The following is a 14,915-nucleotide window of genomic DNA, read 5'->3' as shown; positions in this document are numbered from 1 at the left end:
CGGAGTCACCCCCGCCAACCCTCGCGGGATCTGCCTGCTCGGTGTGAGGCTCGCTGGGAAATGTAGTCCGGCCCAGGGGCACTACTCGGCGGTGGCGGCCCGGGCGCGCCCCGCACTGGCCCCGAGGGCCGCGACCACGGCAGCCCCGGGTTCCCCGCGGTGGTGACCGGCCCGGCACTCACCGGGCACAGCCGCAGCACTTTCCCGGGCGGTGCCGGGGCCGCCCACGCCGCCCGCCCCGGTTCCGGCCGCCGCCGCCCCTCCCTCCCCCGGTGGGTTCCGGGTCGCACATGAAGGCGGAGGCGCCGCCGCCGCTCTCGGTAGGTGCTGCGGCGGGGGCGAGGGAGCGCGGGCCCCGCCGGGCCGCCCGGGGCTCCTCTGCCGGCACCGGCGCTGCCGTTCCCCGGGGGCGCCGCGGAGCCCCGGGGCCGAGCGTGGAGCGTGTCCCGGCCCGACCCCGCGGGCCGAGGCCGTGTCCCGCCGCCCGGGGACACCGCGGGAGAGCGGGAGGGAGGTGCCGGGGCCGGGCAGCCCCAGCCCTGGCGCCGGCACGAAGGCGCTCAGGACGCCCGGCAGGTGGAGGCCGGCCCCGGTAGCTGTGCCGGGGAGCCGGGCTGCCCGCACGGGAGCGGGGAGCGGCTGCGGCCGGAGCGGCTGTCAGGACCTGCAAAGGCATGGCCAGCCCGGCGACAGAAAGTAAAATCGTGACTGTGCTTCACCTGGCTTTGACCTCTTCGTCACAGGGCTGGTGTGCAGCCAGGCTGCCTCGCCGAGCGGTGTGCAATTCCAGGTCACCTTCCCCTGCAGGGAAAACTGCTCGTTCCGTGTCACTAATGAGAAATGTCTCAGGCATGGGTTAGAACCCTACAGACACCTGCCAGAACAAAATTAATGTGGTGAATAATAAGAAAAAAAATTTCATTTTCATGAGAAACTGCAGCTGGACAGTGCTGGGAGAGGCCCTTGCTCTTTTCCAGGTCATTTAAGTGTTGTGTTTGGCATAGAAATAATTGCTTTCATTTTTTTTTTCTCTTCGTTTTTTAGAATACTTAAAAAGTCATTATATACTTTAAGCAACTCAATAAATCAGGTTCAAGAGTTGGCAGCTACCTGAGTTTCTCAAAATTCTTTGAGCATATTGGCTAATTTATAAATTATACAAAAATTGCAGAGCAGTTCTATGCATTTCAGTTCTGTGAATGTGGGTAAGTTGCAAATCTGTTACAGATAAGGTAAAACACTCAAATTAGAAAGCACCTATTCTTTAGATTATAATACTATTCATGGGAGGAAAAAAATTTTTTAAGTATCCATTTATTTAAATATAAATATACTTCCTGGTGGTGTTGTCATGTCCATTTTAAATTAGATGTTTTATTCTGGATATGTCTTAGAAATAACTTGTAATGTGTTTGGGGGGGGAAAAAGCAAAACCCCCCAGGTGTTTGCTGAAAGGAATGAATGCCAACATTTGTGAGACAGCATAGATTGCAAAAGCTGTTTCCCGAGCCACGCCTTTTGGTTTCCTCCCACACTTCAAGTATACTACTAATGCTAGGAACTGAAAATGCCTCAGGAAGTCAATTCAGAGTGTGTTTCTGCATATTTCCATTAGTGACATAAGGGAAGGCTGTGTGTACAGAACAGGCAAAAGCACGTCATCATTTGAGTGCTCAAAAATAATGCTGAGATATTATATAATACCAGATATCCTCCTTTCTTTCTTTTTGTGGGGACCTCGGTCAAAAGGAGTTGTTTGGGTTGTTTCTTTTATATGTAGAGGATTCCTAAAATGGATTCTTTTAGAAGACTTATTTTTGCACAGTTGTGAATGCATAGAGTGATTCTGAAAGAAGAATTACTGATAAAAGCTTCTGCCTTCCCTTTACCTTTCTTCCCTTTTCCTTAGAAAAGCACAAAACTGGTTTAAGTCTTGTCTACGTGTAACATCAACTCAATTGTCTTCTATGTAGCTGTCTCACAAATGCCTATCACAAATTATCACATAGTTAATGAATTATTCTGGTATTTGCACTCCAGTTAGAATGAGCAATAGTTTTGCTTTTCATTTTACATTGTTTGTGGCATCACATTTTGTTTCCCCAACTATTTTGGCAGCACCCAGCTGCCTCTCCTTTCTGCACACTCCCTGATTGAGTTGATGTGTTTGTCTGTGTGTCCTCTGCCCCGTTATAACTCTGGTGCATAGCCAGGTTCTGCCTGCTGGCATCTGCAGCCCCCAAGACTCAGCAGAGCATTTTGCTCCAGCCCTGGATCTTGTCTTGTCAGGCCTGCAGCTGGAGGCCTGGTTTAAATCCTAATCCTTGGTACTCCCTAGGGCGAGATGAAGGGTGTGGGAAGCCTTAGGGCACAGATTTTCAAATTCCTCCAATGCGTTAAGACTTTTAAGGGCCTAATGTATTTGGATCCCAGCCAGCACACCACACTGGTGTGTCAGGGAAAAGCTCTGATGAATATGGCCTGCAAGAAAGAGGACAGCAAGCTCTGAGACCAAGAGAAACTACATAATTTTTAACAGCAAAAGCAAAGTCATGCTGGCTAAGAGTAACTCCAGATACCAGGTAGGAGACAAGCCTGTTTGCAAGGAAGAGACCCTGGGGATCCTGATGAGCAGCTAGTTGAATATGATTCCTCCAGTGTGGTCCAGCTTCATACCTGAGCTGTATTAGCAAGAGTATGGCCAGTAGGTCATGTGAAATTACTATTAACCACTCACAATCCCAAAAAACTGGAATACTGTGCCCAGTTTTGAGCTCTCTACTGAAAGAAAACCCTGAGAATTCAGTGGAGGAACCATACAGGGCAGGGGCACTTAGAAGAAGGTAGAAGCACCTGCAAGGCAAGAACACTGGATTTGTTCAGTATGGGGCAAAAAGAATAAGGGCAGAGCCAACTGACATTTTTAAAACTACTTAACGGGCACAGGACAATGTAGAGCCAAACTCTCTATGCCAGGGATGAGAGGCAAGTGTCACAAATTGCAGGAAAAAAATTCAGACAGCTAAAGAAGAAAACGAATCTGGTGGTTAAGCAATCAGTTTTCTGACTACCGACAAGGATGGGGATTTTGCACTTGACTAGACAAGGCTCTCCACATCCTGACCTGATTTTGAAGGTTTCCCTGCTTCGAGCACAGATTGGGCTAGAGACCTCCCAAGTTTCTTTCCAGTCTAAATTATTCCACACTTCTGAGAAAGCATGGGACCCCCACCAAGCCCGAGCCACCTGTCCATATGGCAGTAAGTGAAACAGATTTGGATACCCGACACCAGCAAGCTCGAGTTTATTTTGGGCACAGTTGATGCACAAGAAAATATCACTATCTGCGTAAAACACCTCTTTGTAGTGATGTAACTGACAGCCACGAGCTCCTGAATACAAAAATGTCTGAGTTTCCATAGAAACTAACTTGGTTAATCCTTCCTGCATCCAGCCATTTCTTTACAGTAGAGAATCAAGGCTGTCAGCACAACTTTACAAAAAGACACCCCCAAACCCACACAGGCACCTCACATTAGGAGCATCTCTCTGCCCTGGATGCTGGTCATTCAAGGGGTGAATACTTGCTTAGGTGTGCATCATACCAACAACAGACTTGAGCACTGTAAATTATCTACACCACATTAAAGCACAGCATCCCTCACCAGAAAACAGAGGCTGTAATGGCAGCACTGGAACACCATGGTGTGAAAATTGATCTGTGTTGAAAAATATTATTAGACACTGCCTTCTCTACCATATCCATTTTGCCATGCCTTTAACTTTTCCCTTCCCCTCTGCCTGTGGTTGAGTTACTCCATTCCTAGACCTTGTGTTCTTAAAAGGGTAAGGATTTTCAGTGAGCATGAGAGCAAACCAGCATACCAGTTTCTCAACATTTTGCCCTTGATCAAACTGCAGTGCATTCCCTAAAATCCTCCTGTCCCAGTCACAGCTTCCTCAGTCATAAGCCACATACCTTTATTATGAAAGCAAGTATTCTGTTGTTGATCAGAGAAGGGATTTTGTTTTTAAAAATTACCACAAATCTTCATGGGTAGGTAACAAGTTATTTCAGTTGAATAACCAGAATCCTAAGCTTCATCCCCTTTCTGTTACTTCTTGAGATCATTCTGATAGAGAATGTATTCTGAACAGTAACTATCTACAATCATATTAATTAAAATTTAAAGAATAAAGGCTTGCATTGTTATATGGGTTTCCCACTCTACCCTACATGGATCCCTCTCTCTGTAACCTGCTTCTCCTACAATACATTTCTTTGTTAACACTTGTTACAGGGCTTTAGCAGCCTGTGTGGTTTTATCTCTCACTTATCTTGCCTTGGCCTCTCTCCCACCAATGACTGCAGGATATGAAAGTCATACATACACTGTAAGGTTGTATCAAAGGTCATGCTGTTTCCCTTACTCCTGAAATTACTTGAGAGGCAGAAAAGAGTTAATTTCTTGCTTCTACTTCTGTTTTTTGAGACAGCGATTTCACTTCCATGGGGACTTCTTTTGATACGGCTCTCTCAGAAGAGGAAAAGATGTAACCTGCTTTGGAGCTTTAACCACATTAACAGAATTAATCTTAATCAATTCCTCATTTGGACCATATGTCACCCTACTTTGGTTTTGCTACATTTATTTCCTTTTAGTGAAATGGGAAATTTCTGATCTCATGTAACAGTCACTGTTTGACTTGCCTTTCTTACTATATTATTTCCCTTTCCTCAATCCATCACTCTTAGTATGCCCCAGGAGCAAATGCAATGATACAGTAATGTTTTGTCTGCTTTCATTTGATTTCTAGGAAAAGCATCAACCTGTCATGAAAAATAACCCATTACTCATCTCTTCAGCTGATGATGGATAGTTTTCCCTCTCTAATCGACCTCAGAGCTCCCCAGAAGGCTGTCTTGTCAGAGCTTGTCTTCTGAGCTGCTGTCTTTTCTGGTTTTGCTGGCAAAGAGCAGATAAGCATTAATACACTTTCTCAGGGCTTTTTCCATCCCATTCACCACGCAACACCCACCTTCCTTTTGTTTTGGACAGTGTAGGCTAACTTCCTCAGGCAGAACAATAAACATTTTCGTATTTCTTGGTATCATCTGGGTAGCTGCTTCCTTGCTGCCCATACCCAGAATACCTGCAGTATTTTGAGAGATCTCCAGTGCTGCACTCACTGTCTATGGCTGGCACAATTAAACAGTGGTTCCATTTCGTCACTGCTTGTTTGGATTTACTGGATTTGTTCTCTTGTGCTTCCCTGACTGCTGCTAACCCCTTGTGACTGTCCCTTGTGGCACTAAGCTGTTTCCCAGGTTGCTGAAGAGAGGATCTTATGAATGTGTTAGCAGCCACATGAGCTCACTTACTTCCTTTTGCTAATGGGGGCTGTTTTCTTAATGTGCTCTGACAACTGCATAGAGTCCATAAGCTCTGACTGCTACAGCTTCTGACATTCTTCAAAGACAATGGACACGGTAAATTACAGGATGGTAGAAGAGGACTCATGAGATTTTGATTGCTTAACCATAGACATGAAACACAATCACTTCCAGATAGCTTTTTACAGGTGTTTCCCAATGTGCCATAGGGGACCTTCCCAGTGTGTCAGTGGCAGCCCTAGAAAAAGGTACAGGATAGCCTTGGACAGTGCCCATTCTGGAGGAAATACCTCCCCTCTGCAGGGAGTCACAGGGAAGTGGAAAGCAGTTGTCATTGCTAGCTTGAAGTTGCCAAAATAAATTCATTTTGGAGTGTGCAGTTTCATACAGTATTGTACACAATTACAGTTGCGAATGTGCTCAGCTACGAAAAATGGAAAAAGCAAACACAGGGAAAGATGAGAGCTTTCTGGTTCTGTGGTAAAATATTAAGAGAAAGATAGAAGCTGCAGTTTATATTGCAGAAAAGTTAACTGAGAATATTAGGCAATTTGGAATTTGGCAAAAAGTTGGTCCGTTTTTTGTTGCAGATTATGCAGAAATACAAAAGGAACAAAGGAGTTTGGTAATGGATTGGGAAGTGAAACTCTTGCTAAGAAAAAAACCCCCATGTGACACATACTCTGATACTGATCTGAAAACCCAGGAGTTGCAATTTGTGTTCTTGGAAAACCTTACTGTGCCACTTTGGTGTGCTGATGTCCATCTGTCTGTTTTCAGTGTAACTTGGAATAATTTGCTCAGCATAGAACTGTCTCTCCGTTGACTGAAGAGCTGCTTTATTTTCTGTGACAGGCAATGGTCAGAGGACCGTTTGTAAAGCAAAAAGCACAAACCTTTGCTGATTCTGTTGTCTCACAGATTTCATTCTGCTGCAGCTGGTGGCTGAGCATTTGTGCCTGGGATGGCGGAGGATCAGGAGCTGACTCAGGCACACAAAGCTGCCCTGGAGCCGGCCCTGCAGCAGCGCAGCAGCAACACTTACCGCAGTGCAGAGCACTCGCAGGCCCTGCTCAGTGGGCTGGTGTCTCTCCGGGACAGCAGCATCCTCTTCGATGTGGTGCTGGTGGTGGAAGACAAACCCATCGAGGCTCATCGCATCCTCCTGGCTGCGTCCTGTGACTACTTCAGGTACCCCTCAGAACAAGCACGTCTCTCGCTCTTAGAACTGTGACATTCAAATCTTCTGTCTGGGCATACTCCTTCTGAATCTAAAATCAGACCCGTATGATGGAGCTGAGGCTGTTTTAAAATACTAACTGTGGCTTTATTCATCTCTCTGTTATTTCTCTGCAGAAATAAAGCTCTTGTTCCTGCACACTGAGCTTACCTCCACTAAATTCACTGTGGTACTTGGAGGTTTATAAAGAGGAGAGGCTATCTGAACTGGTGTCTTCTGCTTAAGTGCACTCTAAGTGGCTCTTAACATATCCTTAGCACTGTAAGACTTTGCCCATTGTGATTATTTCATAATACACAAAAACTCACTGGAGGTGGGTCACTGTTGTGTGCCTGTAGGGTGACTTGCTAGCGATTAAACCAGGCAGTCCCCAGCCAATTTAATTAGCAGTTTCTTTGTTTTCATAGAGCAAACACCCAAGTCAATCCAGACAAATTTCTAACTGAAGGAAGAACCTTAGAAAAAATTCCCACTGGCCCAAGTTCCTCTATGTTTCCTCTTTCCCCAGACCCAGAGTATCTGCTTTTGACCACTGACTATCCAGATGTGCTGGGTCTGTATTTTAGTCCACCTGTGAACTGTACCTTCTAGGTTGCCTCTACTGTTTTCCTACACAATGAAGAGTTACTTTCTTTGGTCCTAAAGGCCTGTACTCTTAACTTAGAGAAGAGGTAATAATGTAAAAGTGTCTAGTTAGGTTTTTGTATTTCTGAATATTTTTTATGTTCCCAGGACAACATAAGATGAGCAAACTGGAAATAGCTTTAATGCAAATCTGCCATAGCATGTGCCATTGTCTGTTTTGCAGAGGAATGTTTGCAGGAGGATTGAGAGAGATGGAACAAGAAGAAGTTCACATTCATGGCATATCCTACAATGCAATGTGTAAAATCTTGAACTTCATTTACACTTCTGAGCTGGAACTCAGTGTGAACAGTGTACAGGAAACCTTAGCTGCAGCCTGTCAACTTCAGGTGAGGTACTGGGAGATGTGACAAAAAAGAAACAAGAAACAAAAGCAACGATGAAAGAAACAGAAACCATGGCTGTTTGGTTAGAGGGAGGGTTCAGAGGTGAGCAGGGGCATGGGCATGGTAAGGATTTCTGGGATGCTGGATCCACTAGAGCTAACTGTAGAACGGTAGGAACAATGAATGGGTACTTGCACATCTCATTTGTGCCAATGGTTTCATTACTTAAAACACTACCCTTTTCATCTAGAGGAGTATTTTATTATATACCATTCACTTTCACTGATCTGCTAATGAAAGCTTCCCTGGCCTATGGTAAAGAATAGGGTTTGCTGCTCAGAAATTGTTGTGCTGCTCAAGGTCTTCCCCAAGTGAGTCCACAGGCACATGACCTCTCCTGACCCTGTCACTACAGGAAATCCTGCCACTATGGTTTGCACTAAGTACAGGGTTCATGTGCTTTTAAGGCAAGTTTTTTTCTCTTAATTTCCCCTGCAGCTAACTGCTGCACAAGGCTTTGGTACCAAATCTTAAACTTTTGAGTGCTTGCTTTGGTCGGTTTTTCCACACTTTGTTAGCAGAGGGGCTCCTGGACAGCAGTTTGTTCTTTGTTTGCCAGTAGTTTCTCCTGCCAGATACAACTTCAAATTGTGTTCAGAAGACAATACTAAATATTCACCTTCCTTTCCAATGGCTTCCTATGCCCCTGAGTGATGTATTTGTTACAGATACAATCTTTGATATAGTATGTCTCTAGTGCTCTGAAAAGACAAACACAGAGTGACTGTACTCAGCATGTCCTCTGTGTCTGTTTTCCTGGCTGCCCAGTGTCCCATGTGTCTTGGAAGACAAAGTGCTGCTGCACCTGAAGCCAAGTTCAGTCTTGCAGTACAGCGTGGCTAGAAGAGCTGTGTTATATTCATCAACATAGCCACACTGAGTTCTCTTTCTCTGGAGAATTGTTGATAGGGCAGAAGTGACCATGGTGGTGTGACTGTGATGAGAGCAGCCATTTCGTGGACAATTTCCTTACAGTCATTCCAGGCTTCAGTCCCCCATCCCTCAAGTGTGAGGCAGGTGGTGTCTGAAATGAAAAATCTCTCTCTTGCAGATTCCAGAAGTCATTAAGTTCTGTTGTGATTTCCTCATGTCCTGGGTAGATGAAGAGAACATCCTTGATGTGTACAGACTAGCTGACCACTATGACTTGAGGCATTTGAGTGAGCAGCTGGACTCCTACATTTTGAAGAACTTTACAGCTTTCTCAAGGACACAAGTGTACCGACAGCTACCCCTGCAGAAAGTCTACTCCCTTCTCAGCAGCAACCGTTTGGAGGTTAACTATGAGTTTGAAGTTTATGATGGAGCACTTTTTTATCACTATTCTCCAGAGGAACTGGAGACAGATCAGGTCTCCCTGATGGAGCCCCTTAAGCTACTTGAGACAGTTCGTTTTCCTCTGATGGAACCCCAGATCCTGCAAAGGCTTCATGACAAATTAAGTCCATGTCCTTTAAAAGATACAGTTGCAGATGCATTAATGTACCATAAGAATGAATGTCTTCAGCCAATGCTTCAGAGCTCCCAGACACAGCTGAGATCAGAGTTCCAGTGTGTCGTGGGATTTGGAGGGATGCATTCTACTCCATCCATTGTCCTCAGTGATCAAGCCAAGTATCTGAACCCCTTGTTGGGGGAGTGGAGGCACTTTACAGCTGCACTAGCCCCCAGAATGTCCAACCAAGGGATTGCTGTTCTCAATAATTTTGTCTATTTAATTGGTGGAGACAACAATGTAAGTGGTTTTCGCGCAGAGTCAAGGTGTTGGAGGTAAGCTAAGGATAATCCTGCTATTAATTTTATTGCCACCCTCTTGTCCATTTCTGGGTCAGAAAGCCAGCAGACAGTCAGTACACTTGCTAGCCAAAAGATTAGGAACTGAGCAGGAGCTTCATTGAAAGAAAACACAAGAAATGAGCTTCATAGTTAAAGGAAGCTCCCAGCAGTGCTTAGGAGACCAAGCCAAGCCTGACAGTGTAGAAACAGCTACTCATTCAAGAGCATTACTCGTGCTACTTTCTGCTTTGTTGGAGGAGGGAAGTATTAAAGGTGTGGGAAGCAGTAATGAGCCTCAACTCTAGGTTGTCTAGATGTTTTCTAACTAGCATTTTTTGGAAGTCTTCTATGTGTAGTTTTTGTCCCAATACAAAAGGATTTTAAAAAAATGCTATTACCAAAAGATTTTAAAAAATCTGTGTGCACAATAGCAGCATTCCAGAGTCCTTTTATATTTCTGTATGACAGGGAAAAGAGCAGGAGGAAGGATCAGATTTACACCTTCATGCCCATTACATTGCAAAAAGAGATATAAACTCTTTTGCCTTTATATTGTGCTCATTTTTACAAGTCTCAGCTGAGTTGCTCTTATTTTATGGCATGCAGAGTTTCAATTCTCAACCAGTTTTCTCTGTAACTCAAATTTCCAGATGAGAGAGATAGTTTGACATGAAAGTGAATCATGAGATTCACTTTGAGCAGCAGATATTTGGGGACAGGAATCAAAGAACCCACCACATATTTATGCCGTTCTTGTATTCTTGAAGATCCAGATTCAGTCTTTGTGCTATTTTTAGACTGTGTTATCTTGTAGAATGGCTTTGTGCAAACAGAGATTGTGATATGTAACCCGAGAGCAGTGTACAAGATAATGGAAAACCTAGGCTTTTATAGCATGATTATGTCAGCTAAAGTACATCTCCTATAAATAGAATGAAACAACTTTGCTAATAATAAAATGCTTCAAATTTCCATCACTTACAGATGAGCTCAGTTTCAGCTGAAGACAGTGCAGTAACCCACATCCATGGAGCTGTCTGGTATTCCAGCAGTGATTCTGTGGCTGTAGGAATAACTTAAGTTTCACATCACTTACAGCTGAGCTCAATTTCAGCTGAAGACAGCTCAGTAACCCACATCCGTGGAGCTGTCTGGTATTCCAGCAGTGATTCTGTGGCTGTAGGAATAACACTCTTTGCTCCCATTCTTTTACAAGGTATGACCCACGACACAACAGATGGTTCCAGATCCAGTCTCTGCAGCAAGAGCACGCTGACCTCAGTGTTTGTGTCGTGGACAACTATATTTATGCCGTCGCAGGCCGAGATTATCATGAAGACCTGAGGGAAGTGGAGAGGTATGACCCTAAAACCAACACTTGGGAATATGTGACACCTCTGAAGAAGGAGGTAAGGAGTGCATTAGCCACACACACACTACCACAGTTCCCCAATTCCTGATTTAATCTTGCAAGATGTTTTTCTCTGGTGTAACTTTTAATTGCTTATATTCCGATGGAAAGTAGTAAGCTCTGTATATGGAACAAATGGATGACAAGAAAATAAAATAATAGTATATGTAAATTACATTTTCCAGTTAAATGCTTATTTTCCCTGTTTCTTGCTGATTTTGCCTTTAATGTGTTAATCTTCAAAACTATTAATAAAACAAATAATAAATGTGTGTCAGCGCTGAAAATATAAAAAGCCTGAATTGAGTGCTACTAAGCAGAATAACTTGCATTTCTGGTAACGCTGCTTGTATAAGAAAAATCACCAATAAAAAGGCTTCCAAGTAGATTAGGCTGTAAAGTTATAGTATGAATGATCTTCTAATCAAGGAACAATAAAGACAGAATACTGCAGTTTTAGAAATTCTCATGTGTTTCATTCAGAAATTCACAATTACAGTATCTTAGAAAGAGCCGTCCATAAGAAAACCCATACTGATTTTGATCTCTACGTAACTCATGAAGAATGTCACCCCCTTCATGTCTATTCCCTGCTTCAAAACCGGGAGAAATACATAAATCCAGACCTCAACCTCTTGCTTTGCCACTGCTGTGGTGGTGCAGGTGTACGCCCACGCGGGAGCAGCACTGGATGGGAAGATGTACATCACCTGTGGGAGGAGAGGAGAGGACTATCTGAAGGAGCTGCAGTGCTATGACCCCAGGACTGACCGCTGGGATGTCCTGGCAGATGGCCCAGTGAGACGGGCGTGGCACGGCATGGCCGCACTGCTGGGAAAGCTCTACGTCATCGGGGGCAGCAACAACGACTCTGGCTACAGGAGGGACGTCCACCAGGTGAGACATGTCACACCTCTGTCTTGTCCTGCTTTCTTAGGGGTGTTGGCACTGAGATGTAGCGTCTTTTTTCTACTAAGTATGCAAATCAAACTGTCTGCTCAGCAGTGGCTGCTGGCTGAGCTCTCCCCCACTCGCCTGCAGAACTGGCAATGATTTAGTTACTGTTGTCTGTCTTGAACACTTTGTCTCACCCACAAAGCATTAAAGCTCTAGCACTTGGAATGCTTATCAATTTTGAAACATCTCTGATGGATAACTTCATTGGCATGCATATGCCCAGTAAGTAGCACATCAGTTAAATTTACTTTATGCTGTCTTTACATGCCTTTTTTCTAAGTGGAGAATTTTTGAATTACCAATTCAAAAATTGCAGGGCAGAGCTGTTAAGGATATCTTGGATGGCAGTTGTATAATGCAATTAAAATGTACAGTATCTGATGGTAAGGGACATCTGGGAGAGAATTCTCTTGAACCTTATTCCAGCTTCTAGAACTGCTAGAGACTTGAAAAGAAGGAACTGTTTTTATAGAGCCAGTGAAGATGGCAGAATTAAATCTAGCTGAAGAGTGTATCTGAATGATAAGAAGGTGCCTACAAATGAAAGCATTTAGCCAAGTAGGTACCAAATGAAATCTAAAACTCTCCAACATACGGCACAGAGGCAGCTTAGCAGATTTGCCGTATTTGTATGTTCCAGCATTTTTTCTCTAATGCAAACAGGTGCATTATGCCTGGGGTTATATTAGCACGTGTCCTCATCTCTTTCACTTTTGTATACATTTTTGGAATGACATACAGCTGTTACTCCAGCAGCAGGGTCAGAACTTGTGATTTCAAAGCTATGTGGCAACTATGCACAATTTTCTGCTGAGCACTGTACTTGTATTAGATAGTCATATGCTGCCTTCATTATCAACACACTGTCAACAGACTGATGATATTCCTTCTTAAATAGTTTACCTTCTGGCCAGGCTCTGTCACTAGGATACAAGTTTAGTTCTGGCTTCTCTCTTCCCTTTTTTTGCTTTACAGGTTGCCTGCTATAAGCCAAGCACTGACCAGTGGACAAATGTGTGTCCACTTCCTGCAGGACACGGAGAGCCCGGCATTGCGGTCTTGGACAACAGGATCTACGTCTTGGGAGGCAGATCCCACAACAGGGGAATCCGCATGGACTATGTCCACATTTATGATGCAGAGAGAGACTGTTGGGAGGAAGGCCCCCAGCTGGAGGATGATATTTCTGGGATGGCTGCCTGTGTCCTCACGTTGCCCAGAGCTATTTTAATGGAAACAGAGAAGTGGCTCTCAGAGTGGCACGCAGACCGAATGAAGCATCACCTTGACTTTCCATCAGAAGTTATGAGCGTATCAGACTGGGAGGAATTTGACAACTCAAGTGAAGATTAGAAAACCTTAATTTTATTTTTTTTTTTTTTTTGCCAGTGGATGAGGAAGTGAAGGCTTGGGAAAAGTACTTGAGAGATTTTATATGTCTTTCTTATATACATAAAAGTATTTAATGGTTTTAAAAATAAGTGTTCCGCACAAAATGCCATTCACAGTCAATATCTACCCATCTGCAAGTGTTCTGCACAAAATGCACTTACAGTACCTGCCCACCTGCCAGAAAGCAGTGTTTTTAAAGTAACCACACCACTGCCATTTCTCCCCAGTTGTATAGAGGTTCTTGTACTATGAAGGAGGCTTTTCTCAGCCTTCAGCATGGACAGAAAAAAAGCACAGAAGGCTCAGCTTGACTAGCTTCTTTCCTTCCAGCTTTTAGCTCAAAATAGCTTGTTGAGATTTTTTTTTTCCTTTTCTTTTGGGTAATAAAACTTCCTAGCCAGATTAATACAGGAAGGTAACACCTAGTGCTGCCCTCCTGTGCCAGGTGTCAGACAGCTTGATTAGTTTTTCAGCAAGAGTGAACATACAGAAACAGGAACAGTAGCAAGTCTGAACCTTCATCTCATCTGGGCATGCAGCCATCCTTGTAACTGGCTGAGAGTCTGTGAAGTGACACCCACTCCTGAACTTCTATACTGCAAGTTCTGTCAACACAGTGGAAAGAGGATTTCTAGAAAAATCTTTCTGTACAGAATATGGCAATCTCATCATTCCACTGTCAGACACATTTGTTCTCAACCATAAATTAATAAATTCTTGTCAGAAGTTTTTTAACTGCTGTCTCCCTTTTATTAACAGTGATGTGACTGCTGAAAGTTTCATTATATCCTATAGCAATATTGGCAAAGTTACTCCAGCCTGGGAGATGGGCAATTTTTTCATTCTTTTATTACATGCTTTAGAAGAGAATAAAGAGAACAGAGATTGGTTTGCCACAGCAAAAGAAAAAAAAAATAATGAGATAACAAGAAGTGTGTAAGATTACACTGGTCCAAGACCCTGCAGTAGCTGAACTAATGCCAGGAACTAGAGCTGAGAAAGATAAGGCACAGTAAATCCTTCCTTCATGGGGCCTTAAAATAATTGGTTCCTGACTACCATCTTGCTTAACATTAGGTTAGAAGCTGATTTAAAATCTGAACCAGTGTGACACTGAACAGTATGAGATCCTTCCTTTAGAGGGGTGGAGTAATCAGTGCCACCAGAAAATCCTGAAAAACTACCAGAAGCTTTTACATCTTGCAGCAATAAATGGGGTTGCAGAAAGGCAAAACCAGTGACAATCAGAATGACATGGGACTAGTCAAGTGTCATCACATAGTGACAAATACTGCACATGGATGTGCTACTTCAGAAAAATACAGTAGGTTCCTGGATATTCTCCCTGCTTGGGGATATTCTGTTCATGGAAGCAAAGATAATTTTAAAACAGACCTAGGTTACTCTGCTTTAGTAGACTGGGCTTCTGGAAAAAAGACTCAAGAGTATTTGCACGTTTGTTTAAATAAGTTCAATAGCTTTCTCTTGGTAAGAGGGGCATTTGTTGGACTTTATTATTCAGCACTCTCAATTTTCGCCTCCATCTCTGAACCTTTGCCAGTTGGCAAATAAAACAAAAGACTTGGTAACAGCAGGAAACCCTGATTATGAGCTTTTTCAGAAAATACTGTTTTGATAGCAAACTCTGGACTGCACACAGTGTCTGGAAATACAGACTTTATTACACTGCAATATTAGAGAGTGATAAATATT

The 14,915-nt window shown here is 43.7% G+C and overlaps 1 protein-coding gene across 2 annotated transcripts; it reads left to right on the top strand.

The window, feature by feature from the left end:
- Positions 1-61: 61 nt before the first annotated feature.
- On the top strand, positions 62-13,937 carry KLHL22 (kelch like family member 22). 2 transcript variants are annotated; one of them, XM_066331197.1, is made up of 7 exons: positions 62-320; positions 6,334-6,586; positions 7,444-7,609; positions 8,718-9,436; positions 10,659-10,851; positions 11,517-11,750; positions 12,786-13,937. In XM_066331197.1, exons 2-7 carry the CDS (start codon positions 6,360-6,362, stop codon positions 13,161-13,163), a joined length of 1,917 nt encoding a protein of 638 aa, XP_066187294.1. In that variant the 5' UTR covers positions 62-320; positions 6,334-6,359; the 3' UTR covers positions 13,164-13,937. The 2 variants fall into 2 exon arrangements, with proteins under 2 accessions (XP_066187294.1, XP_066187293.1); XM_066331196.1 differs by having other exon boundaries at positions 6,317-6,586.
- Positions 13,938-14,915: the final 978 nt, after the last annotated feature.

This window comes from Sylvia atricapilla, chromosome 17, assembly GCF_009819655.1.
Source record: "Sylvia atricapilla isolate bSylAtr1 chromosome 17, bSylAtr1.pri, whole genome shotgun sequence".
Lineage (NCBI taxonomy): Eukaryota > Metazoa > Chordata > Aves > Passeriformes > Sylviidae > Sylvia > Sylvia atricapilla.
This window is presented reverse-complemented; position numbering and strand designations above follow the sequence as displayed.

Excerpts from the sequence above, each read along its gene's own strand:
- KLHL22 (XM_066331197.1), top strand. The coding sequence starts at position 6,360 with ATGGCGGAGGATCAGGAGCTGACTCAGGCACACAAAGCTGCCCTGGAG. Across the intron at positions 9,437-10,658 it reads GCAGAGTCAAGGTGTTGGAG|GTATGACCCACGACACAACA; the intron begins GTAAGCTAAGGA and ends TTCTTTTACAAG. Across the intron at positions 10,852-11,516 it reads TGACACCTCTGAAGAAGGAG|GTGTACGCCCACGCGGGAGC; the intron begins GTAAGGAGTGCA and ends GTGGTGGTGCAG.